Genomic DNA, 24,799 nt, shown 5'->3' with positions numbered 1-24,799 from the left:
TCTTCATCTTTGGTGAATTTCAAGCTTCAGTATCACATTTTAAGCAGAAAACCGCCTTTAATAAATCACTTAAATGTTTAAAATCAGACTATTTAATAGTTTTTAGATGATATCTGAGCGTGGAGGAGATGCAGCAGATGGGATTTGTTTTGGCTGGAGGCTGCTGGATCTCATCAAGTCTAAGATGAACAGAAAACTTTCCGGATGCTGTTTGACATTAGTGTATCTATAGATTAATAATATCAGTATTATAGCCTCCAGCTAGCAAGAGCGGGTAATTATTATTATTATTTTTGTTTTACCAAGATGCAACTTTTCATTCATTTGACATTCTGCTGTTTTGTCGAACTTTTAGATCAACGCTGCTGATAAACATCGAGAGCAAAATGCAGCAAAGATTCATTTCCAGTTTGTAATAAAGTTACAGAAACATGTAGTCAGCGCTTATATAACCGCATGAAGTCAGCTGATGACATGTGCTCTTCTTACTAAGGAGGTAATTGAATTTTTTTTGTCAGAAGAGTGGATGCTGAACCATCCAGCGCTGAGCAAAATATCCAGTTAAGCCTCCAGCGTTATCATCATTATGCATGTTTTTAGAGGAAATTAACGGTGGAGCAGGCAGCGGTGTGAAGTATCCTCAAAGCTCAGCCCAACACTTTTGTTTTACACTTGTGTCGATGAATCGCGCTGATGATTTACACCCCTTTCATCACGCTGTTGTCCTTTTATTAGCACAGCTGTGTGAATCCACTTTGTTATAGAAAAGTGCCTCATCCAACGCCCTCTGAAACCCTCGGCTGTTTTTAGGATTCTCAGAAAGAAAAATCAAATTCAGTCGCAACCAAAATGAACAAGCTTGGCCCCGTGGATCAGGAAGACATGGGAGAATTCAGAATGCACTTTGTCTTATCAGCATTCCAGGGAGAGATGTGAAAAAGTCCAGCCGAAGTTCACACTGTTCCTGCCTCACCTCACAGAGCCTAAATGTCCAATTAGAGAGCAAATGACACCCTTCAATTAGATAATTAAGTCAGTATACGCTGATGTTCCTGAACTGAAAAACCTGATATAACAGAAATGAAACGCAGCAAAGCCTCTCCATAGAACTAATATTAATGGAGGTAAACGCGGCCACTAAAAGCTCGCTGATGAACATTGTGTATGTCAGATGAGCAGGAACAGCGGCACTAAAGCAGAAATCATACAACACTGAGCCTGATGTCACACATTTATTTTAGTGTTTCTTTCTCTGTCAGAGACGACAAATGGCTTCTGTTGCCACAGAGCGAGCCAGTTTTCATTACGAGGTATTTCATTATTAACACACAGTTTCTTAAAATGCACAGTGTCTCAGAAGTGGCAGTAGTCCTCCCCACATTAAAGATGCATGGTGTAAAATCTAAATTAGAAGAGAAGAAATACAGCTGAAAGCACCAACTAGCAGGGGACGAGGACTGTGGGAATTACCCACAACGTTGTGCACTGACACACAAAAGGGTTTTTTTCTTTTGCATTTTGTCTTGACAGGTTGACTCGATGATCTTGATTGCTTCGGTTGCAGATCAAATTTTAATGCATGTTTTTAAGTTTTTAAAGCTTTTGGGTTTTAAAGAGCCGCATAAAGTTAATGAATGTGATAAATAAGTAATGTTAGGTTAATAATCTATCCAAATTCTGTCTCTTCAAAGGTAGCTGACCGTTTGTGTAGCCTCACACCTTCACCATAGTTTCTTTTCTGACTGTTAGACTTCTCACACAGAGCAAATGCAGTTTACAGCCAGTTACCATTAAAACTATTCAGACTGATGGAATAACCAGGAGGATTCCTGTTGCTTCTGTCTTTGCAAAACACTCCAGGATGCTTTTCCTTCAAGTGCAGCTGTTGTGGTGTGATAAGCCATGTTTAATTTCTCGTACTTACAGAGCACCACATTGTTGGGTATCTGTCTTACACACTTTAGACAATTATGGGAAAGAATAGAGTGATGGATGTAGTCACCATGAAGTCAGTGACTCTAACCCTGGTATCAATCACCAGGCAGCCACGCCTTAAAGCAAACCACACTTTATCATCTATTTTACTCCAAATGAGACTAACATTTACCAAATGAACTTCATGTTGTATTACAGGAGGCTTGGGATTAGCAGTTGAAACCATAAACTCAGTAGGAAAATGTTTACTGATGTAGTAAATCAAGAGAGAAGTTGTGTTGTTTTGTCATGGACTTTTATCCAATCAGACTTCATTTTGCAACAAGTGGAGTCGCCCTGTTCTGGATGTTAGAAAGAATACAAGTTTGAGGCACTATTGGAGGCTCCATCCATCTTTTATATAGAATATAAAGCGGCAGGTTGCCCTCTAGGATAATCTATGCTAAGAACAGGCTTATTTGCTGTGCCTCATCATCATAATTATTGTGTAGTTATTTCTTAAGAACTGCTGATCCAAAGGCGTCACATCTTCCCCACATATTCATGCACATGAATGGAACAACAGGAGTAAATTTGTTCATTATTATAACTAGAAATACATTTTCCCTGACATGTAGACAGGATTGATCAAGAAAACCATCATTCAGAAATGTTAAACATCCCACCTCTAAAAAGTCCCAGAACAGTGGGAGCAGGTTTACCACTAGTTTACCATTTAGTTGACTACAAACACCACTGTTGCTGTCTCTAGCTAGATAATTATTTAATCCAATCGGGCCGCTTGGGGGAAGTGGAAACGAGTTATGTCAAACTTGTCAGGCAACACATTGGGCAGCTTTATCTTTCTCTGGCAGTCGTGTTTGTGGCTTCACTGCTCATCTCCTGGTAGGTAACCGCTGCTGTTTGGTGCTGAGCAGGGAGTGTACGCTGGGTTTATGGAGCTTTTAACTGGAAAAAGCTGCATTCTGCCACCGAAAATGACCAAAATGAGAGCAATAAAAAGGAAGTGGAACAGAGAAGTGAGGTTGGACAGCGAGTAATGCACCTCAGATCTCTGTAAAGCTGATAAAAGCTGCACATTCAGGTGATAAGTCTTCTTAGCTTCATCACGATTGACTCTTTTTCACACTCACACTGTTAATCTCGTATTTCCACTAGTTAATTCTTTGCAGTCATGAGCTAAAATCCCATATTTTTCCTCACTGGATCCGTCACAAACACAGTAGATGGGTTACTTCCATATGATGAGCGCTCTTTATTTTGAATTTACTCGCTGAATGAGTGCAGTTGTCATTTTCTGAAGAGATTTTTTCTATTTTTCTTGAGTCCAAGTCGATGTCCATTTTCTCCTGAGAGTCTGTTGTTGAATAAATTTGAATTCTTGTTCATGATTTAAGACCAGAGTTGGACTTCAGGCAACGATTTATAGCCTTTAAGCAGAATCATCTGCGTCTGTTTGCTTCTGTGCAGGTTTAAGCTAAAGCACAGGTTCAGTTTGGAAGCTTCTGTCGTTTTTTGACACTGTAGGAAAGACTTTTAGAAGTTCTGTCGTACCATATGTTTTTATTATCTCTAATAGTGTCTGTTTTGTTCTGATCAGAGCTTACAAGGCGATGTGGGAAGTTGTAAGACTTGCAGTGAGAGATGAAGGAATTTGAAGGAAGCATCATTTGGGAAATCAGCTCCTTCATCTGACTCCCAGCTTTGGTTGTATCAGCTGAGGATGGATGGATCGCCCAGCAGACTTTACACTGGAGGAAAACCGGCTTCATGTTAATCTCATCACTTCAGATATTTCCTCTCTTTTCACCCTCTTGTTGCTCCCTTAATGCTTCCCTTCGCTCTTCTCTCTGCTTACAGGCTCCATCCAGTGTAATTATGTTTGACAGAGGCTCGAGCTGATACTCTGTGATGTCCGTTCTAATTAACGCTGCTGAGGCTCCAGCAGATGTCAGTCAGCTGCCCATGGTGTAGCACATTAGCTCAGTAATTATACTGTACCGTAACCCACCAAACTGCTCATGCTGGGGGCAGATGGACGTCACAAAGATGCTCCTAGTTTGCTGTTTGTGTATCACTAAAGTGGTTTGACTGTTTTAGCTGAAAGCAGCTTTAATCCTTCTTAATATAACGGTTAAGATGCCCATCTTTCTGTCCGCTGTTTAAAACATATAATTCTTTTTTTATTCATCCCACGAGGGCAGTTTGAGAAAAGATGATTTGCATTCACAAAAACCCAAACAGTTCATTCAATTCAGAATATCAAATAAATCAAGAAAAGATGAATTACATGAAGGTTATTGCAATATCACAAAGGCACAATATGGCAACGTAAAGGGATTTACTGTGTTAGTCTGAGCACAAAGTAAGCTGAGGAGGTCTTTTTGTTTTTGGCTTTTGGAATAAAAACCAAACTTCTTCTGATTGTTTTAATTTTAAACCCTCTGAACTGAAAACCCACCGGCAGGTTTCTAAATGCGAGGAAGCTAAAGCAAAAAGAAATGGCCAAAAATGCTCAATTTATCACAGCTACAAAGTGTAAAAACAGATGGTCATCTTTGAACTCTGCTGTGCCGTTCCTTTGGAAACCTCAGTTAAAATCTGTAATATTTCGCCCAGCTCATTTATTATACGTGTCATTTAAAAATTCACCAAAAACCACCATTAGATTGAATGTGAAGTAGGAAAAATACAAAAAATTCTGCTCTGATTGGCACAACTGTGAAGCTATTGGTGAGTCTGCTGCATCTAACGGTCACGCAGTAAAAAATCAGGGACTTTTTCAGCTTAACTAGGCTGAGCTGCAGGCAGTGTGTTCAGACGAGCAGATAGGAAATAAGCCTTTAAATAAATTAAAAGCGTAAGTCATAAAATGCTCACAGTATATACGGTTACATTTTACCCACAGTCGTGATCACACCTGTTGGCACCTGCAAAGATCTTGTAATCCCAAGTTTTTAAATTTTTTTGTAAAATAATCGTTTTTTCTTTTTTATGGTGATATAACTGTGTTGTACCGCACAAATAAGTGTTTTAGTTCTCTCTATATCAAGTCATGGTTGTGCTGTTTCTATAGAGATGCAGGACTTTAAAATGCAGTTAAAAATGAAGAAAAATGTGCTAAAAACACCCAGAAATATAACCAGCTCCATGTGTGTTCCTGGTGTGTTTTGTGATTTATGTCGCAAAACATTCACTTTTAATACACATAAAGACAGAAGCTGATATTTTTGCTTCATCCTGTTTCCTGAAGTTCTCCTTCTCACAGTTCAGATGTCCTCAGACTGTCCAGCATCACTCCAGCTGATCCCATCTACCCTGACCTGCAGGAAGGTGATCAATGCTTCCAGGATTTGGATCAAATTTCCATTGAAGATCAGAAATGACTCAAGGACCAAGTGATCAGATTCTGTCAGTGATGCAGCTTATAGTCTGGATCCATGGATTGGTTAAAGATTTCTGTATCATTACCAGATAGCAGCACAGCGTCACTGTAACCATGACAACCAGTGAACACTACATCAGCTGATTGTGATCCTACTACAAATCCACCTCTGAGGACTTATCAGGACTTATCCATCAGAAATGATCCAAGGAACAGCTGATTAAACTGTGGGGGTGTCTCTGAGCCACCCGCTACATGTTTAGGTCACGTGATCCGGTATCCGTACATAACGCACACATGCAGAACACACGCCTGTACTCAGAGGAAGGTCATTTAGTTTGTGGGTTCATCTATATTCTGTGTTGCCGTGATTTCTGATCATCAATAACTAATAAACAAATACTGCATTTCTAAAAATAACATGCTGCATTTCTGACAGTGCACTATGGGGGAATGAGCAGCTTTGGAGGAGTACTGCTCTCTCTGAGTGCTTTTCTAGTCTTTACTCTGTAATCCCCAAAGAAAACAGCGATTAAGTTGCAGCAGAAAATCAACTGAGCGTCAGATGCACAATGCAAAAAGTGTAATTTAAAGTCAATAGAATCCAGAAAAGTCAACAGTGTTTTACAGTTTACAGTGTTGTCTTTCTTACTTTGAGGACTGGTTCAGTGTTAAAGTGTTTGATGCATCTCTGTGCATTGACAGTAATTTTAGAATATAACAGTTAAAATACTTGATGTAAATGTGACGCTGCTGAATCTTAATGACAGCAGCTCCTCTAACGAATCGCCAAAAAATGACGCTCCTTTCCTGGAAATCTGAAATATTTATTTTTCGTTTGTTTTGACATCGGTTTGGAAAGTGGGAATGCTAATAGAGGACACCAGGGAGAGCTGATATGAGCTGAATCCATCAGAGGAAAAGCTTTTGGAGCACAGCTTTAGCAGAATATTTATCCACAATAAAAATGCACCAACTGTCGTATTTAGAACTTTTTTTTAATAGAAACTGACTGAATATCTGAATTTCCAGCTTTGTTTTTATTGCATCTCTGGCTTAAATTGGTTTCTGCTGCAGGTTTTCTAAAAGATGCACGCTTCAGGATGGAGCTATTTGTGTTTCTGCCGTGCATGTTTGAGGGATTTTGGGAGGAAAATATAAAACCAACTATATCTGTCGTCTCAGGAGAACCATTGCTGCCATTCTGGGGCAAAATCTCAAATATTCAAACATGTCAGAGTCTATTTAAAGTCGCCGACGGCCTTTTTCTGCTGCAGGCTGAAGACGATTCTTCTTTCTTGTCTTTTTTTTGTATTCCCATCGCTGCCTTTTATCCACTTCTTCATTTATCAGCGTGACAGTTCGGACTTCTGCTCAGTAGATGCCGGCTCACATCTACCATGTTCCTTCTCTTTGAATCAGATCGTGGATATTTGAAGGAACTGACTGGAAAACACACACAGGATATTCTGTCTTTGTCCTCCCACGTCCCTGAAATCGGATTTTCCCCCTTAAAATATTAGTATTATTTTAATTACGTCTGTGTTTCTCCCACCTCAGTGGATTTCCTGCTGTTACGAGCTGCTCCTGTGGTCTGTGGGTTATTATAGTGGGTTTATAACCAAATAATAAAACATCAACAAATAACACTACATCATCTCTGGATTGTTATTAAATGTGTTGGTCCCTGCAGAGTTTGCCTCATCGTTGTCTGCTCTTATACAGTATATGTGGTCGATATTTATTACATTTTGTGTGGCTATGTCCGCCTCTTTAAACTGCAGGGGTTTAATTCATGTTTTCTCCGACTTTAATGCGTCTCCTCCCCCCCGTTCTCCACCTCCTTCCCCTGAGGGTTTGGCTAAAACCTGCCAAGTGGGAGGTTTATCTGCAGGGGGTCAGTTAATGAGCCTCTGTCCTCGTAGAACTAATTAGGAAAATCACCCGTCTTCTGCTTCTGCTTCTTCGTCTTCTTGCTCCACCTGCGCTCAGCTTCAATAGTTAACAGCTTCATCATGTTTTACAGGTTCCAGGTTTTACAGATTCCAGGTTTTACAGGTTCCAGGTTTTACAGGTTCCAGGTTTTACAGGTTCCAGGTTTTACAGGTTCCAGGTTTTACAGCTTCATCAGGTTTTACAGGCTCCAGGTTTTACAGATTCCAGGTTTTACAGGTTCCAGGTTTTACAGGTTCCAGGTTTTACAGGTTCCAGGTTTTACAGGTTCCAGGTTTTACAGATTCCAGGTTTTACAGGCTCCAGGTTTTACAGATTCCAGGTTTTACAGATTCCAGGTTCTCGTTACAGGAAGCTCCGCTGACTGCAGATTTCTAGTGTCTGTTTTCTGCTAATCTGAAGGTTAAGGGTTCGTTCTCAAAAACATCCTCTAAATAAATGTAAGTCTGGCAGCAAAGGTGCCGGAAAAACCCCACATAATATCCTGTAACATTTAAAAACCAGAAAAAATGGTGGAAATAGCAGAAAATATCTGTAAAATAAAGTTATTTCTTTGCTCCCGCAGTGCTCAAATGACTCAAACCTACACGCTTTAATGCCGTTTTTGCTGCTTTTAATACTTCAGGTTTATTCTTAGTTTTGTAAATCGATGCCTGTTTTAGTCTTTATACCATTTAGTTTTGTATTACTGATTGATTTTTCAGGATTTATCTGAATCATCTTAATGTTTCTGCATAATTTTCTGCTGTCTGTCATAATATAACATTATCATCTGGTACTTTTATGAATTTAAATATGCTATATAAATGCATTTGATTAAATTGATTAGATTTTACATTTTTGGAGGATTTAAATTTATTATTTATTATTTTATTTTTACAGTCACACAGTGTAAAAGAACATTATCCTGTAAAATAACAGTCAAAAATTATTAAAAATCTTTAATATACATATTTTTTCTTTCAAATTTGTGCAAACATGCGTAAAATAATAATAATTGTAAATTAAAATACAGTAGAAATTGTGTCATTTTATGGCAGTTTTACAGTCAAACATTTTAAAAGAACTTTTTTTCAGGACATTTTTGATAGATTTGGGCTGTTTTTTATCCTGTAACACTTAAATTTCTACATTCTGTGATTTTACCAGTTATTATCTGTAATTTAACAAAATGGGGAAAATATGGTAAATGGCATAAAATTGTTCAAGAAATTAAATAAAACTCATGGCAGTAAAAGAAACAGACTTGATGCTACAGATCACAGTACAGTGAGACAGTCACAGTTTTAAGGGGGGATATTTTATCATTTTATGTCCAGATTTTATGCATACTTCATGAAAGTGTTCATACTTTGTGAGGACAGCTGCAGCACTGATTTGGACCTCATGGTGAATCTCAATTAGCTTCTCCTGCTCTACCTTCCCTCTGGTGCTGACCTGACCTTGGCTTTCATCTGGAGCACATTTACTGATGGGACAGTTAGTTTTTTAGGGAAAGTACCTGTTCCTGTTTTATACCGGCAGTAATTATCAGGGTGTGTAGCCGAGTAATCAAAGCACTAAAGAAAGGAGTATATGTTTGGAAAAACGGGTTGAAAAATGTAAAAATGTTCATTCCTGCCACAGTTCAGACACTTTGAAGGAGAACTTCTGCTGTTCCCCCTCATGCTGTGTTTTCTGTGATTCTACCAGCTGAGAAGAGCAGAGTTTCCTTTGAGAAGCATGAAAAGCCCCGTCAGCTTCTGAGTCTTCCAGGTCCTGATTGCATTTAAGACAGAGCTGCAGTGATTCGTCAGTTATTCAGTTGTTTGTTAACTGTTAAATTGATCTGCACCTATTTTGATTGCAGCCTTTATCGGTTTGGGTAACTTCTTAAGGAAAAAAGTCACAATTCTCTGTTTCCAGCTTTTTAAAAGTGAATATTTTCTGGTTTCTTTTCTCCTATATGACAATAAAGTGAGTATCTTTGGGTTGTTGATGTCATTTTGAAACACTGATCACCATTTTCTACCCAATCAACTGATCAGTTATTTGAGAAAAATGATCCACAGCAAATGAAACCGTGAGTTAAAACCCCTTTAGAGTATCTATCCACTATTTCACATCATTTTTTCCACTTCTAATGCCTGAATGTGTATAAAAACAATCCTTACTCGTTAACTTTATGGTTTTTATGGTTGTTTAGTGACATATTTTCCAATAAAGTTCATGTTTTAGTTTGTAAAAGAGAGAAAAGTTCCTGTTTTGTCGGTTTTTCAGGTGAGGAAGGCTGACTTTTGTATAAAATGCTGCAGAAAACTCAGACTTCTGTTTGTGTTGTTCACCGTTGTGACCTTCGGTTTCTCATGTTCCATAGATGTGTTACAGGAGACTCATCCAGAACCTTCAGAGCTCATTGTGAGGCTCTGTGTGGCTCTGCCGGCTCCGTTCTTTGGCTTTATGTTGACAGCTGCTGCTTTCAGGTGCCATTGTGTGGCAGCACAATATGACAGCACTTAAGGAAAAAGTGCAGCTGAGAGAGCGACCAGTTAAAACCGTGTGTTCACAGCGTTTTAGTCGGTTATTTTTTGTTTGTGTTGAAGCTCCAGCTGAACAAATTAAATCCCTGGATGGCTGAATATGCAAAAGTGGTTGTTAAAATTGTTCTCACGCGTTCCAGAGCCCTGTATTGTATAATTTCTGCTTCAAATTGTCTTGTTTACATAAATTAACTCAGGAAAACTAACAGCCTTTTTTTATTTGTTGCAGCTTCAATTGTGCTTAGATCCAAAATATTAGGTTTGCTTGAAAAGTGGACACAGATTTCAGATGTTTGTTTTTCTTTTGTGCTTAAAGCAACTGAAAGACGTCAGAACAAAGTGAATCAGGTTTTATTTCTCCTGCAGCCTTCAGATGTTCCCACATGGAAACTATGGTTTGGATTCATGTTTGTTTGGACTATTAACTTCTGAATGGACAAAACAACGCTTTGCCTCCTTTTAAAATGGTCCCAAAGTGCCTCATTACTTTTGTGTTTTTCCTAAAAGTCTACACTGATGGAGAAACTGATGATGCTGCTTTATGATAATGCCTCTAAAAAAGCCATGAAATATTCATTAAATGTTGTGTAGGTGCTGATTTCTGCTGTGTAACCTCCTTGCAGGAAGTATATGTCCTCCTGCGGTTCTTTTGTGCTGTTTGTTGCGTGCTAACGGGGTCCGAGCGTCGGCTTTGATGCTGACAAACTTCGGATTCAGTGACGTTTCCAAGCCGAAGCTGCTCTGATGATGTCCTCTGCTCCTCTCATTAATTCAACAAAAAGCTCACCTGTCCAATCCGTGCTTCTCCTTCTCTGCAGCGTCGCAGTGGGTGTCGGTTTCTATGGCAACAGTGAGACCAATGACGGCGTCTACCAGTTGACCTACTCCCTGTACAACGCCAATCACACGCTGGGCGGCGTGGACAGCCTGGTAGGTGGAACACAGACCTCCTCCTAATCACATAATGAGCTGAAAACCAGATATGCTGCTGTTTCATCACACAGTTTGTAAAAAAAAAAAAAAAAAAAGACCCATCCAGCAAGAAAAGTAACAACTGTGGGTTTAAAAAGCTGCTTGTGATGTGTTTACAGACAAACTCTGCAGAGGCCCAGAGGACTCATTTAGTGTGCCTTTAAATGTTTTTATGGCCTTCTTACAGTGTTTTACCACTACTCTCAGCACACTGCTCTCTCTGCTCCACCTTCTCCCAACCTCTGTGGTCTCAGCACTAAACAAACACTCGTGTTCTCTTCAGCTCAGTACTTCATGTTTTTTTTTTTTTTGCTTTTCTACCTGCTCTCCTCGCTATTGTTTTGGCATTTTCCTCCTTTCAGCCGACACTCAAACGTATAGAAGTGAAAAAAAGTTGCATATTTTCTCAGTTTCTGGCCATTTTTACAGTAATGATAAAGTTAACTACCTGTCAGCTTTGACCGCCTGTCGTCAGAGTGGAACACTGGAGAACCTGAGCTTTGTGCTTTAGTCAGACGTATGTCACTAAAATCAGAATGTGAGAGTTTTTTAGACTGGAAAGCAAAGTCTGGCCTTGGAAATAAAACAACAAAAGCAATGAGAACGGCAGCAACACAAAGCCGCTGTCATTCCTGTACAATAACTAGAGAACTCTGTTAACACGGCAGTGAAAGTAACAAGTGTTGTGTCAATTTAATAGTCAAGACCAAAGAGTAATTGACTTGGAACCGTGGCTGCAGTCTCCAGGTTGATCGTTTGGTCGATGTGCTCTTGTCTGGCCCAGTCTAATAGGTTGGACAATCGCTGGTGAAATGTTTGCAATAAAAATAAAGCGCTCATCAACGACTCTCCACAAGGAACAGAACGTGAAAAAGTGGAATTTTTTGACAACTTTAAACTGCAAGATCTGACTTATTTTTAATGTTTTTTGTTTACTTCTAGTCAGAGAATTCATCGTTGTGGCTCCATTTTGAATAAATGAATTAACTGAATACCCAAAAAGCCAAAAACCAACTTAGTATATAATTGGAAAATACTAGGCAGACTTTTCTACATCACAATGTTGTGCCAACTTTAGTGTTTTAGTGCTTGAGGCTTTGTGTGGGAGCTTATCAGATTTGTTAGACTTTTATAACTGCAGGAGCATGAAGCTAACACATGGATGGTGGTGTCAGTGTGTCAGTAGCAGCAGCTGAACCCAAACCACGCTGGATGTTAGCATTTTTCCTTCATCGAAACTGAAAAATTGTAGTGTGATGGGAATTTCCAAGTTAAATGACCAAATTAAACTGATTTGATATGCTGCAAAGACTAGCTTTTTATGTTTATTCAGAGTTTGTTTATGCTAATGAGGCTAGCGTGCAGAGGGAACTGAGTGAACTGTGGATGATTTAGTTAATCTGCAGATTTTTTCTTGAACTCAGCGTGCAGAAAATGTTGGTTGATGTGAAGGTAGGTACGGTTTTAATAAGGCAGATTAACCCCATACATCATGCTATAACCTCTTTTTCCATCTTTAATCTATGAGAGAAGGCTATCTGATAGAACATCATGGACTGTGACAACATTTTTTATTTACACAGATTTGTTGACATGCATCCACTGGTGATGAAACGCCATGTAAGATGCTCACCTGCCATCGGGTTCAACTTATGGCTCAGCAGCTTTAGAGTTCAGCTTAGGATTCAGTGTCTTCCTCCAGGAATCTGCTCTACCACCTGAGCCACAGGCGATACAATATTTTTATCAAGAGTGTTGAATTTAATAGCACAAATACTGGAAGCCATAGTCTTCCATTATACTCACCAATGATAAAACAGTAGGGTACTTTGATGAATGTGTCGTAAACCTCGGCTGTGGGCGTTCTCCTCGGTGGTTTGTGAGCAGCAGTTATCCTGTGACGGTGTCGGTTCAGAGACCCGGGGTGACTTGCTGTCGAGGAGCTCGGATTAAGTCTCCATCTGTGTTAATGGAGATTAATGTGGTGGTATGCGAGCCACTCAGCTCGGTGACTCACATGGCCTCGGTAATAAACACTTTGCTGAGAGAGTGTTGGGCCCACGGGACACTCCGAGCTGCACTGTCCTGTGGCGAGTGAGGACATCTTCCACTGATGAGGGTCTCAGATTTTAATGGAGAGTCGCTGCCAGGCTCTGATAGATGCTCTTTATAAATAATTTAGGCTGGAAACATGTAAGAACTCTGTGGCTACTGATGTTGGAAGATTAGTGGAGCTGCTACATTTTGCCTCTTGGGATTAGTTGACGTGCATTAACCAGCCATAACCACAACCATGCTGGCCTGTGTGATTGCTCCAGTATAACCCCATGTTCAGATTGTGTTACTGCAGTACATGGAGACAGATTCATCTTTTTCATTTCTGGACTGATGTTGCCGCTGTCTCCCATTGTTCCTGGAAAGCGCTCAGCCACATTCATTTCTCAAAGTCGTTTCAGCCAGAGGAGCGGAATCATTAACATACAGCTCATCTAGAGGCCTGTCAGTCGCTCCTCTGGGATGTGTGAACTCGTGCAAACACATAATTGGACATGGTGGTCTTTATGTTAGCATCTTATGAGTGTGTGTGTGTGTGTGTGCATGAGTGAGTTCATTGCACACAGCTATAGACTGTTAAGAAGCCTAATTCTTGAGCAGGACAAAGAGCCCAGTGTGCCGCCCACCGTTCCCAGTCTACCCCCACCTAATCAACCATGAGCCCAGGAGACAAAGGCCTTTGATTGGGAGGAACGAGCAGCAGTGCAGGCCCGTCTGAGTGGCAGAGTCCAGATTGAAATCGGTATTGAAAACATTGACAATGAAGGCCTCACTGCCCTCTGGCCCACACAAATGCCTTTTAGCCCGGCTCTGAAGCAAGTTAGCTCCCAGCGTTGGAGAGTAGAAGGAAGTTAGACTCTTTGTCTGCAGGTGCTTTCTCTCCCTCTGCTCCTGTTGAGATCATGATTAGCTTCGGTCTGGAATATATGCTTATGATGTCTTTATGAACAGACACACACACACTGAGAATGTCAATTAAAGAAAGCGCTTTCAAAGTGAAAGACGGGCTGTCAAACAGGGCTGTTAAAGCTGGAAGCTGGCCAGCCGGGATGCTTCACCTCTGATGTAATGGGACTGATGTGACATTTGAAGTGTTTAGCCACACTAATAATAACTCTATTGTTAGGAGATGGCTGTTGTGAGAGGTTTTGGCAACGAGTGATGGCCCTGTGGACTAGGTCAGTGTCTGGGTCAGTCTCTGAGCGTTTGGCCGGAGCTCAAACACCGTTTGGACGTCGGCCTGCTACATAATTACAAACATGCATATTTCCACACCGTTTAATTATACAGAGTAGAAGGCTGTCCACAGTGTTGGACAAGCTGCTTGGAAAGGATAGACAGCTAAACTAGTAGTTAGGCTACATGAAATGAAGCTTCCCTGCTCAAAGCTACACTCAGAGAAATGTAGCAAACAAAGCTACATCAACACTGTAAAAATAGTTCAGAAGTTTATTTTTGTCTTTATATTGATCCATTTACTGCCTACAGATGGTGAAAGCACAGATTCTGAGGATTTTGTTGTTTTCTGCTGCAGCCTGGTGGATTGATACCCCAAGCAAAGAGGCTAAAGCGTCTGGGGATCTGGTTGGTTAATGGATTGTGAGGTGGACGGGCTGGTTGGTGCTTCGTTAGCAGTGATGCAGACTGTGGTGGACCATCTTGGTGGAGAGGGAGCTGATCTGGAATTCACCAGTCGATCTTCGTTCCAACCCTCAGCTGTCCCCAAAAAAACAAGATCACAGGTGCAAGTGACCAAAATGACCTGCCTCTGTAGAGTGACTGGGTCAGTCTTAGAAATATGGTGAAGAGTTTGGACCTCCAGAGGGAGCTCAGAGTGGAGTCCATTAAAGAAATTCACTTATCTGGAGTTTGCTGTAGTGGCGTGTTTTACTAGTATTCCAGCATGCGGTGGGTTTCCCAACACAGACTGTGGTTCTGTGAAGGTACGCAGACATCAGAGCACTGGCAGAGTACGGTATGTGATACAGATGGTCAGAAAGTAGGGAGGTGACAGTTTGTTAGTACAGCAGTGGTTGGTTTGCATACAGGTGCTAATCGATGATAAAAGCTCAGAGAACAAGGGGTCAAAGGGGAGATGGACCAAGGGGTCTAGGATGGTGGAACCAGGAAATGACACTAGGAAGCAGAGCAGTGTCTCCAGGCTTTATTTAATTACCAAACTGGCGTGCAGATACTTGCCTCGAGGCAGAAAGAGCAGCAGGATGTTTTCTTTCTTCATGAAGTCTCTGCTCCTTTGCATCACAATGATCTAGCTGAGGTGTGTTGAACATCTTATTGGGATGCCTTCTGGACAACTGGCAGGAGACCCCAGGGTAGACCCAGAGCTCACTGGAGGGATTACATATCTCATCTGACCTGACAACAACTTGACATTCCATTTGAGGAGCTTGAAAATGTTGTTAGGGAGAGAGATGTCTGGGATTTCCTGCTTAGCTTGTTACAACCACAGTCTGAATCTGGATTAGTGGAATGGAATGGATGCTAAATGAAACTGTAAATAGCAGAATTGTAGAAATGACTGTGGTTTGGTGCAAAATGTGGTGATGAAGTGCTTCTGTTGGCTAAGTATTGATGTTTCTGTATGTTGATGCAGTGTGTGGTGGAAATGAACTTGGTAAGACGTAAAACTGGAAAACAAAGATTTGTCTTTCAGTATTTATTAAGAGTTCAGCAGCAGATACAGAATCAGACTTGAGAATGGATCAGAGCAGCTTTAGCCCTGAATTAAACAGATATATTTATACCTATGTGTAGGTAGCATACCAGACCAAACAGGAAACAGACCAAACATAGAGAACGTTCACCTTACGACAAGCAGGAAGTAGATCTGAGGCGTCTGAAAGTTGTTCTGCTTTGTGTAGGTTTGGTGCTTTGGTAAATGTGGCTGTAGTTGTGTGAACAGAGGGGGATGTGTGTGTGTAAAGGGCAGATAAACACATGATGCATGACAAAATAAAAAATTGTCAGGTACTGATGTTTACTTTTATTCTGGACCAAACTAAAAACTGCTTGATCACTAAAACTTTTACTGCTGACAAACTCACAAGTAAAGACTAAAAGACTGAAGTTATTTTTGTCACAGTTCTGGGTGAGAAGTGGAAAAATAAACTCCTAGTTTACCTCCTGGATGTTTAACCTGCAGGTTAAAGTTCATTCAGACTCCACACTGACAGACCCATTCAGCAAAGATGAAGTTTTCCTGTTCTGAGGCATCAGTTAATGAGCTGCCACGTTTTCTGTGTCTGATGCTGAGAAGTAGCACTCATCAGGGGAGTTCAAGTATCTCGGGGTCTTGTTTATGAATGAGGGTAAAGTAGATGATCAGCGGTTCACAGCCGGATTCATGGCGCCCTGTGAGGGTTAACTGGAGAGCTGCTGTAGCTACCTACAGGCTCGGTGTTGATGTTTTTCTTCCACGTCATATTTCACCACCACACGAGCAGCTAAACGCACTCTTTGCTTTCTTTCATGTCGTTCAGACCACAGTGCCACGGTCCACTTTGCTTCATTACTTCTTTCACTGAGATTTAAACCAGGAGTCAAGGTAAATGTGTGAAAAGGAGAAGATAACTGCCTGGTCTTCAGCTCTGATGCCCTGATTTGATAGTGACCAAAGCACTGACAAAGCAGACAGAAACAGGTGAAATGTGGGTGGACCAGCAGAGTTAGATTTCTATAAATCTGATGAAGGTCCAGATGTAGCTCTCCAGGGTGATATAGAGGAAAAGATGACAGCGATGCAGTTCCTTATGGAGGCAGAACACACTGGATGATGTTTTAGTGGAGAAGAACACCTGAGATAACTTGTAAAGCATAATACCCGATCAGGGAGAGAAAACAGACACCAGGTCTGGTCCTCGTCTCTGATGTTTGTAGAGTTCAGGTCACTGGTGGTTCTTAAAAGAGGAAAATGTGTTAGAAGACGAGGTGCAATCTTTTCTCAGTTGTTTTGGAGGTAGGATGTCTTCTGCCTTTGGCGGTTGAGGTTCATTTGACTTTTTCCAGCTTCCTTCCTCTCACATGACTCTCTCTGTTTTAGATGAAACAGTACGGACAAAGCATCGGTCCGCTTTGACATTTTTCTTCCTTAAGATGCGTCTTTTAGCTAAATGGAAAGAAAACCTTCAAAATACTCATTTAGGTGTTTATTTTTGCTGCACTTTATCTTTTCATGTCCTTAGATTTCAACTACAATGAGTTTTTTTTCATAGTCAAACAGAAATTTCTACTTTAGCAGAACTTAAAGACACTAAACTTTCCAGTTTTATTTGTGTCTCTGAAGGTTTTCTCAAAGGTTATTCATTTATCAGTCCTACTGTGATTCATGGGACATTTTGTTCCAATAAAGAAAATATGTTTTTTCTGGCTGTCTACAGTATTTTCCAATTTATGAGGTGATAAAAACAGATATCCAGAATCCCATCTGCAGGGACCTTTAGTTTGAATATGTCAAGAAAATGAAACTGAATGAACTTTCAGATGTATACCACCTCATTTACATATTAGAAGATGACATTTCAGGAAACTTTAAATGCTAAAAAATCAGCTGAGGAGGTTTCAGGTTGATCTCTGTTAGCTTTGGAGCTAAACAGTAGACAGAGAGGTTGAACTGCTCTCATCTGGTTGCCTTTGACAAAACTCTACTGACATTTAAGTATTTTTACACAATCTTATCTCCATCCTGTCGTTGACAAACTTTGCTGTTTTGACCACTGGTTTTCCAAAATCCCTCATTTAATCAATGCACTGTGTTTCGTCAACAAACACCTATGAAGCGTCCTGCAGGCAGCCTCCTCAGAGCTCTGTGATCAGCCAGCATTTAGCTGAAAGATGTATTTTTAAAGACACGTTCTGCTGAGTTCCGTCACCCAGCGCTGAGGATGGCCTCTATCTCTGACCGAGCTGCCGAGGCGCTGCAGACCCATGTTCCATTTCACGCTCCAGCTCCCACATTCAACTTTAATTGAATAAACTCTCTCCTCTATCAGGCAGACACATAGAGTCAGAGCAGGGGAAATGTTTAATCCTTTATCTGACCCTATTCATTGTTTCTCTTTTAAAGATATACCATCATCGACCCTCATTTGTCGAGTTTTTAGCAGAAAGCAGCTGAAGTGATTCTTGGACGCTGTCAAAATGAAAACTTCGCTCCAAGAAGCAAAAAATTCACACAGCAGAAATTTGTGCGTCTCAATCTGGCAACGATCTTCCGAGTGTGATTCACAGCTTTCGAAAAACAACATGGCATGAAATTGCATGTTCTGAAACGGAGACACTCTAGGAGGTTTGGTTCCTCAATTAAAAGTGTTCTTTCACTTTCTCTCTCGTTTCGTGCTCCAAACTCCCTCATCTCTGAAGCATCACTTCCTCTGAGACCGTGCACAGCCCCAACAGGCTCAGACTGATAGGAAGTGGTATTTATAATCCTCATGTTTGGAGCACACAGCTCCTCCACTGAGAGTTTATTTCCAGTCCTGATCTTGCTGTATTGACTCTCAGATGGTAAAAAATGGTCTGATAGGATTTATTACTGAATAATTATTGTGTTCTTCTGGTTTTAAATGTGAACATAAAGTTTTCCCAGCAGGCATTGGGGTTGATGTTCAGCTTATGTGAATTCATAAATACCAAGCTTTTCTACAGAAACTCTGCTTAGGGGCTAAAAAACAAACACAAGTTCATGTCAAAGAGAACCTTTACATAATGCCCACTGATCTATACTTTCTTCCCTTTCCTCCAGCTAGAATCTGCATTTGAAATTTGGCTCCACATTGTCGTCGTTTCAGCCCAAGGCTGTTTGCCATTTGTCACAGTTCTGTCATTTATTCCGGTTTCTTTGGCCTTTTTGTTCCTTCGTTACCCTCTGGCTCAGAGAAATGAACAGAAAAGCTTCACGCCAAACTCTATAAACTGTTTGTTTAGAAACGATGCGATGCAGAGAAGACTTCCCTGGAAGCATCAGACGGAGATAAAGACGGAGAACTGGGAATCATATCTTCTTGATCGGCGTGGATCGCTTACACGGTGAAGACGAAGCAGAGATTAGCTGGATGAGACGTCTCCTCGGGCGTTTCAGATAAGATTCTCACGCAGGAGTCAAGGATCAGATAGAAACCTTCATTCCTCATCTGTGATTTCAGCTGCTCAGTCTATTGATGAGTGATCAGATAACAAACTAGACGAGCTTCTGAATGTGATCTCCTGACATTTCCCTTTGCTTCCTTTTGTGTCGTGTGAGTTACAGAAGCCGCTACATTAGCTGCTGGATTTCTGGTTTCTTTCAGCTAATTCTGATGGTATGAAAGCGTGTTTGTTGGAAAACCAGCAGATCTGAGTGATAACTGTAGTGGTCGATATGTAACACAGTGTGTTTTATTTATATTATAACTGCTGTTTCAGATGTTACACATAATTTTTTTAATCATTTTTTTCTTTTTGCTCAGGGACAATACTTGCTGGCGTAGTGGTTAGCACTTTGGCCTTGCAGCAAGAAGATCCCGGTTCAAATCCTGGCCTGGGATCTTTCTGCATGGAGTTTGCATGTTCTCCCTGTGCATGCGTGGGTTTTCTCCGGGTACTCTGGCTTCCTCCCACAGTCCAAAAACATGCTGAGGTTAATTGGTTACTCTAAATTGTCCGTAGGTGTGAATGTGAGTGTGATTGTGTGTCTGTATATGTAGCCCTGTGACAGACTGGTGACCTGTCCAGGGTGTCCCCTGCCTTCACCAGAGTCAGCTGGGATAGACTCCAGCACCCCCCATGACCCTAGAGAGGATAAAGCGGTGGATAGAGAATGGATGGATGGACAATACTTGCTTATATTCTTCCTGTTTCATGAAATAAGTAATATTTCCCCTAAATAGTGAAGGAGCCTCTGTCTTTGTGTGTCTTTGTGTGTCTGTTCCTCACACATCTTCACAGCCGTGCTTCTGATCTCCGTCAAACCTCACATGTGCTGCTTCAGGCTCCAGGAAGTGATGTGTCACGTTAGAATTGGATCGGATAAACGGTAGCCTTTATTTTTTACGTTGTTGTCACGGTGCTGCCTTCTAACAGGATCATGTTTGGAGTTCTTACGCAGCATCAGGTGGAAATTGTCCAAACGTTGACATGTTTGCTGACATGTTCAGACATGCAGAGGTCATGGAGGTCATGTTTTTGATGCATGCTGTGATTGTTGGCACAGATTTAATTGTTCTTGCTCATTTTATAGTGTCTGTACAGAATGTTGACGTTCCCAACAGCCCTGTCTTCATCTCTTTGCATTTCCTACTGTACATTACCCACTCTTTGACTTAAACTTTGAGCCTTGCTGGCTTTTATTTGCTGATGGGCTTCCATGTTCCTGTTGCCTAGCAGCAGGACTCTTACCACTCACGTTGGGTTTTACCACTAGAAAGCCAAACATTTGTTGGACATGACTTCCCATGTAGTAATCATGAGCAGTTTCTTGGTGAATTATGTTCCTGTCACGTTTTTCATCACAAATTAAAGTCCAGCGTCTGTAAGGAAACGGCACAACCATGACTAGAACCAGAGAGGACCCAGCAACGTCTCCTCCACAGTGTGACCTGTTAGAAGAGAAAAAGAAAGTGGAATTCCTTTCAATGTTTACTTTCACAAAACTTGTAAGAACCTGGAATCAACGTGAAGCATTTTTCCACAGATGTTACTGAAAAACAATGGTGGCTGTACATACATAAGATAAGATAAGATAAGATAAGATAGACTTTATTAATCTCACAAAGGAGGAATTTAACATTACAGGGCTCTTAGAAACAAAAACAAAAACAAAAAACAGGAGTGCAAAAGTCACGAAAGTGCAAGAACAATACATATATTTATAAATATAAATAAAGTTATTTCTGTACATACTGTAGATATTTTACTACTTCCATTTTGAATTTGTTTCCAAACTGCTCTGTGTAAACACTGCCTGCAGAAAAACTGCCTGAATGTTTATCACCTGGGTCACTAATGACTGTTTCTGATACAGATGAGAACTTTAGGGATCATCGGAAAACTGAGCCTCTGACAGTTCTTTATGTTTTTGCAGTTTCTGGCTTGAATAACTGGTTTAAATCCGTAAAGAAGTTATTATCCCTTTCTATGTTCAGAGGATTAAATACACAAACCGGTAGAAGAAGGCAAACAAAGAGCTGCCAGATATGCTCAGAAATAAATCAGAGGTTAAAATTCTGGTTTTATGTTCGTGTCTGGAGCTGAAATTTAAATTCAACAAATCTTCCTTCTGCATCTGGAGACACACAATGAAAGAAATCATTCCACCTGACCAGCATAAAGAACACTAATTTCAAGACAATAACGTGGTTTGTTGGGGCAGAATGTCCAATTTCTTTCCCCTGTTGTGATAAAATAGAGTTTTTAAGCGTCCAGTCGTCCACAGACCATCCAGCGGGACCACACTGAATGCTAACCCGGCTAATTACTTCCAGCCAGCCTCTCCTCTGACAAACACAGCAACAATATGAGTTGTCTCTCCTGTGAATGCCAAGTACCCAGAGCTGAATGAGAGCATTTATTACCCTTTTTAATTATCAAATAGCAGGATGTCTCTCTGAATGCCGGTTCCCTGTAAACAACTTCTCCCTTCAAGCAAAGCACGCAGTAATTAAACCCAAGAAGACGGCTAGCGAGGCCGGTACAGGAGATATTTACTGCTGTATAGTGTGGCTTCACTTTGTTTGGCCAGCAGAGTAAAGATGTGATGTCATAATAACTGAGTGAGTCTGTAAAGTTGTGTTTGCTGTTTGCCGTGGAGGATTTCCTCTCGGGAACGAATCAGTTGCTGTATGATTACAGGGTTTAAACAGGTAAACGGATCAGTCACATTCGTGCCGTATCAGTTCTGAAACCGGCTATTTAATCCTAATGTACCGATAAATGAACGATTTACAGACAGGCCTCATGTTCATCCTTCATGCACCTTTACACACCTTTTTCAGACAAAAGTCACTCTAACGCGCCACACATGAGAGGTTAAGTCGTCTTATCTTATGATTAGAATGACTTGGAGCTGTCTAAGTGGCAGCCATGACGTTCAAATAACTGCCTCAGTTCTCTAAATGATAAAGAAAGGAGCAGCACTTCTTCCTTTTTGAAACCTTTGTTAGCATCAGATGGTCCATCCTTTAGGAGCAAAGGAAAACAGGTAAAGCAGTTCTATAAATCCTGGGATTCAAAGTGATGCACATCCAATAATATCTGCTGCTGTGTGATTAGATATTGCTAAACCTCGCTGTAGTTGCTGTGGTTCACATGTTTTCTGGACCTCATGATGTTTTCCATCGAGGTTAAAGTGCAGCAGTAATTAAGAGCCGTAAGATGTTGTTTTTTACTGTTTTTACTGTTTTTACTGTGTTTGCTGCACTAATAAAAGCCTCTTGGTACTTTATTATTTCAGCAGAAAGGTGGAAATACCTCATGATCTGTTTAAACTGGTGTGTTCTGCTGTTGACTTGGTGAGAATTAGCTGGTTAACTCAGTTTTCTATGAGCAAGACTACATGTCTGCAGCGGCCCTGTAAGACTTTATGGAGGCGGAGCTGTGAGCTAAAAGCTAACTATGTGCAGGTGAGCAGGTGAAGCAGGTGAACAGGTGGAACAGGTGAGCAGGTGAACAGGTGAACAGGTGAACAGGTGAGCAGGTGAACAGGTGAACAGGTGAACAGGTGAGCAGGTGAAGCAGGTGAACAGGTGGAACAGGTGAGCAGGTGAACAGGTGAACAGGTGAACAGGTGAAGCAGGTGAACAGGTGAAGCAGGTGAAGCAGGTGAACAGGTGAAGCAGGTGAAGCAGGTGAAGCAGGTGAACAGGTGAAGCAGGTGAACAGGTGAACAGGTGAAGCAGGTGAAGCAGGTGAACAGGTGAACAGGTGAAGCAGGTGAAGCAGGTGAACAGGTGAACAGGTGAAGCAGGTGAAGCAGGTGAGCAGGTGAAGCAGGTGAACAGGTGAAGCAGGTGAACAGGTGAAGCAGGTGAACAGGTGAACAGGTGAAGCAGGTGAACAGGTGAAGCAGGTGAACAGGTGAACAGGTGAGCAGGTGAACAGGTGAACAGGTGAGCAGGTGAACAGGTGAAGCAGGTGAACAGGTGAAGCAGGTGAAGCAGGTGAAGCAGGTGAAGCAGGTGAACAGGTGAAGCAGGTGAACAGGTGAACAGGTGAAGCAGGTGAAGCAGGTGAACAGGTGAACAGGTGAAGCAGGTGAACAGGTGAAGCAGGTGAGCAGGTGAACAGGTGAAGCAGGTGAAGCAGGTGAAGCAGGTGAACAGGTGAAGCAGGTGAAGCAGGTGAGCAGGTGAAGCAGGTGAACAGGTGAAGCAGGTGAACAGGTGAAGCAGGTGAACAGGTGAACAGGTGAAGCAGGTGAACAGGTGAAGCAGGTGAACAGGTGAACAGGTGAGCAGGTGAACAGGTGAACAGGTGAGCAGGTGAACAGGTGAAGCAGGTGAACAGGTGAAGCAGGTGAGCAGGTGAACAGGTGAAGCAGGTGAACAGGTGAAGCAGGTGAAGCAGGTGAGCAGGTGAACAGGTGAACAGGTGAGCAGGTGAACAGGTGAAGCAGGTGAAGCAGGTGAGCAGGTGAAGCAGGTGAGCAGGTGAACAGGTGAAGCAGGTGAACAGGTGAACAGGTGAAGCAGGTGAACAGGTGTAACGTCTGACTCGTTCACCTCCTCGCTGTGTTAGCATGCTAACATTTTCTGTTGTAATAAAGTACACAGGATGGGATGTCGTTTGCTTTGCAGCTCCTTTTTCTGTCATAAACCTAAAAACATCTTACGCAGTCAGTGGGTCACCACAGTCAGTACGGTTCATTGTCTGAGGATCATGAATGTAACAAAATGGTTTTAATATCTCATATTTGAAGATATTTTATCGAAACTATCCCAACATGAACCATCATGAGTCTGAAACAGAGACAGATTTGATGAAGTCTGCGAGTCACCAAGTTCAGCCTCTGGGAAAATGAATGCCTGAAAATAAAAAAACATATGAAAGAAATTATTTTTAATCCTTCATATTTTTGTGTATTGTGCTAAAACCAACCCACAGAACTATGAACCATCATGGACCAAAGTATTGGACAAGAAGAAAGCTGATGTAGGATTCAGCCTCTGGGGATCATGAATGTCCATTTTTTTAATTAAAAAAAGACAGAAGTTGTTTCACCGCATGATATTCTGAGATGTTTAATGAAAACCAACCAACAGAGATGTTTCCTCCCTTAAGCCTGTGTCAGAATCAGGAAACAGAATGAGATGGTGTTAGAATGACTGCATTTCCTGCTTCTTTTGATGCTGTCGGACCGCCGCTAAACTATTTCAGACTGAAGACTCCTTTCTGTGTGAAACAACACACGTATGACCACGGGTTTGACTTTCACGGTGATTTTTCTGGCCCTAAGAGCACACCATAGTTGATAACAGCGGACTGGAGGAGAGCTTGTTCAAACACTGAGGACTCCTCCAGTGTAACGAGTTCCACAGCAGCAGCAGAAAGCTTCTAGATTTAGAGCTCTTTCCTCTGTGTGATGAACAATTCACAGCTGTTCAGTGAATCTAAACCAGGAAATGAGAGTAATACAGTTACATTTAAAGAAATAGACTGAAAAAAATATTAATTCTTGATCCTCAAAACCCATAACCTGCCGGCACATTCGGAAGACGTGTTATCCTCAGAAATTGTGAAAATTACTCCTTTTATCGTAGCAGGGAGAAAAACCGGACTTTCAGCTTTCAGACAGGAGCAAGAAATGACTGGATTTTTAGAGTAATCGTGTGAAAAGTAGGAAAATTATTCAAATCCAGCCCTGGAAGTGACAGAAAAGAAACAGAATATATCTGCTGAATAAGAGAGGGTTCAGAAAAACAGGAAATCCTAAAATGGACCGGTTTGAAAGGTGTTATCTTCAAAATAATAACTTCATGTATCGGTCAGA

At 41.2% G+C, this 24,799-nt stretch overlaps 1 protein-coding gene and 1 long non-coding RNA gene across 19 annotated transcripts in view; both read left to right on the top strand.

The window, feature by feature from the left end:
• Positions 1 to 24,799, top strand: part of ttyh2 (tweety family member 2) — an 85,657-nt gene that overhangs the window by 24,144 nt on the left and 36,714 nt on the right. For all 17 annotated transcript variants that reach the window (XM_051939332.1, XM_051939327.1, XM_051939323.1 and 14 more), the window contains exon 3: positions 10,611 to 10,722. In XM_051939332.1, the coding sequence (XP_051795292.1) occupies positions 10,611 to 10,722 (112 nt within the window). The remainder of the gene's footprint in view (positions 1 to 10,610; positions 10,723 to 24,799) is intronic.
• LOC127531069 (uncharacterized) lies at positions 20,845 to 23,421 on the top strand. 2 transcript variants are annotated; one of them, XR_007937938.1, is made up of 4 exons: positions 20,845 to 22,539; positions 22,880 to 22,935; positions 23,244 to 23,283; positions 23,385 to 23,421. It is a non-coding gene; the product is annotated as an uncharacterized LOC127531069 (long non-coding RNA). The 2 variants fall into 2 exon arrangements; XR_007937939.1 differs by lacking the exon at positions 23,385 to 23,421 and having other exon boundaries at positions 23,244 to 23,304.

The sequence above is a fragment of the Acanthochromis polyacanthus genome, chromosome 19 (assembly GCF_021347895.1).
Source record: "Acanthochromis polyacanthus isolate Apoly-LR-REF ecotype Palm Island chromosome 19, KAUST_Apoly_ChrSc, whole genome shotgun sequence".
NCBI classification, from domain to species: domain Eukaryota; kingdom Metazoa; phylum Chordata; class Actinopteri; family Pomacentridae; genus Acanthochromis; species Acanthochromis polyacanthus.
The sequence above is the reverse complement of the archived record's forward strand: the minus strand, read 5'-3'. Positions and strand labels throughout refer to the sequence as shown.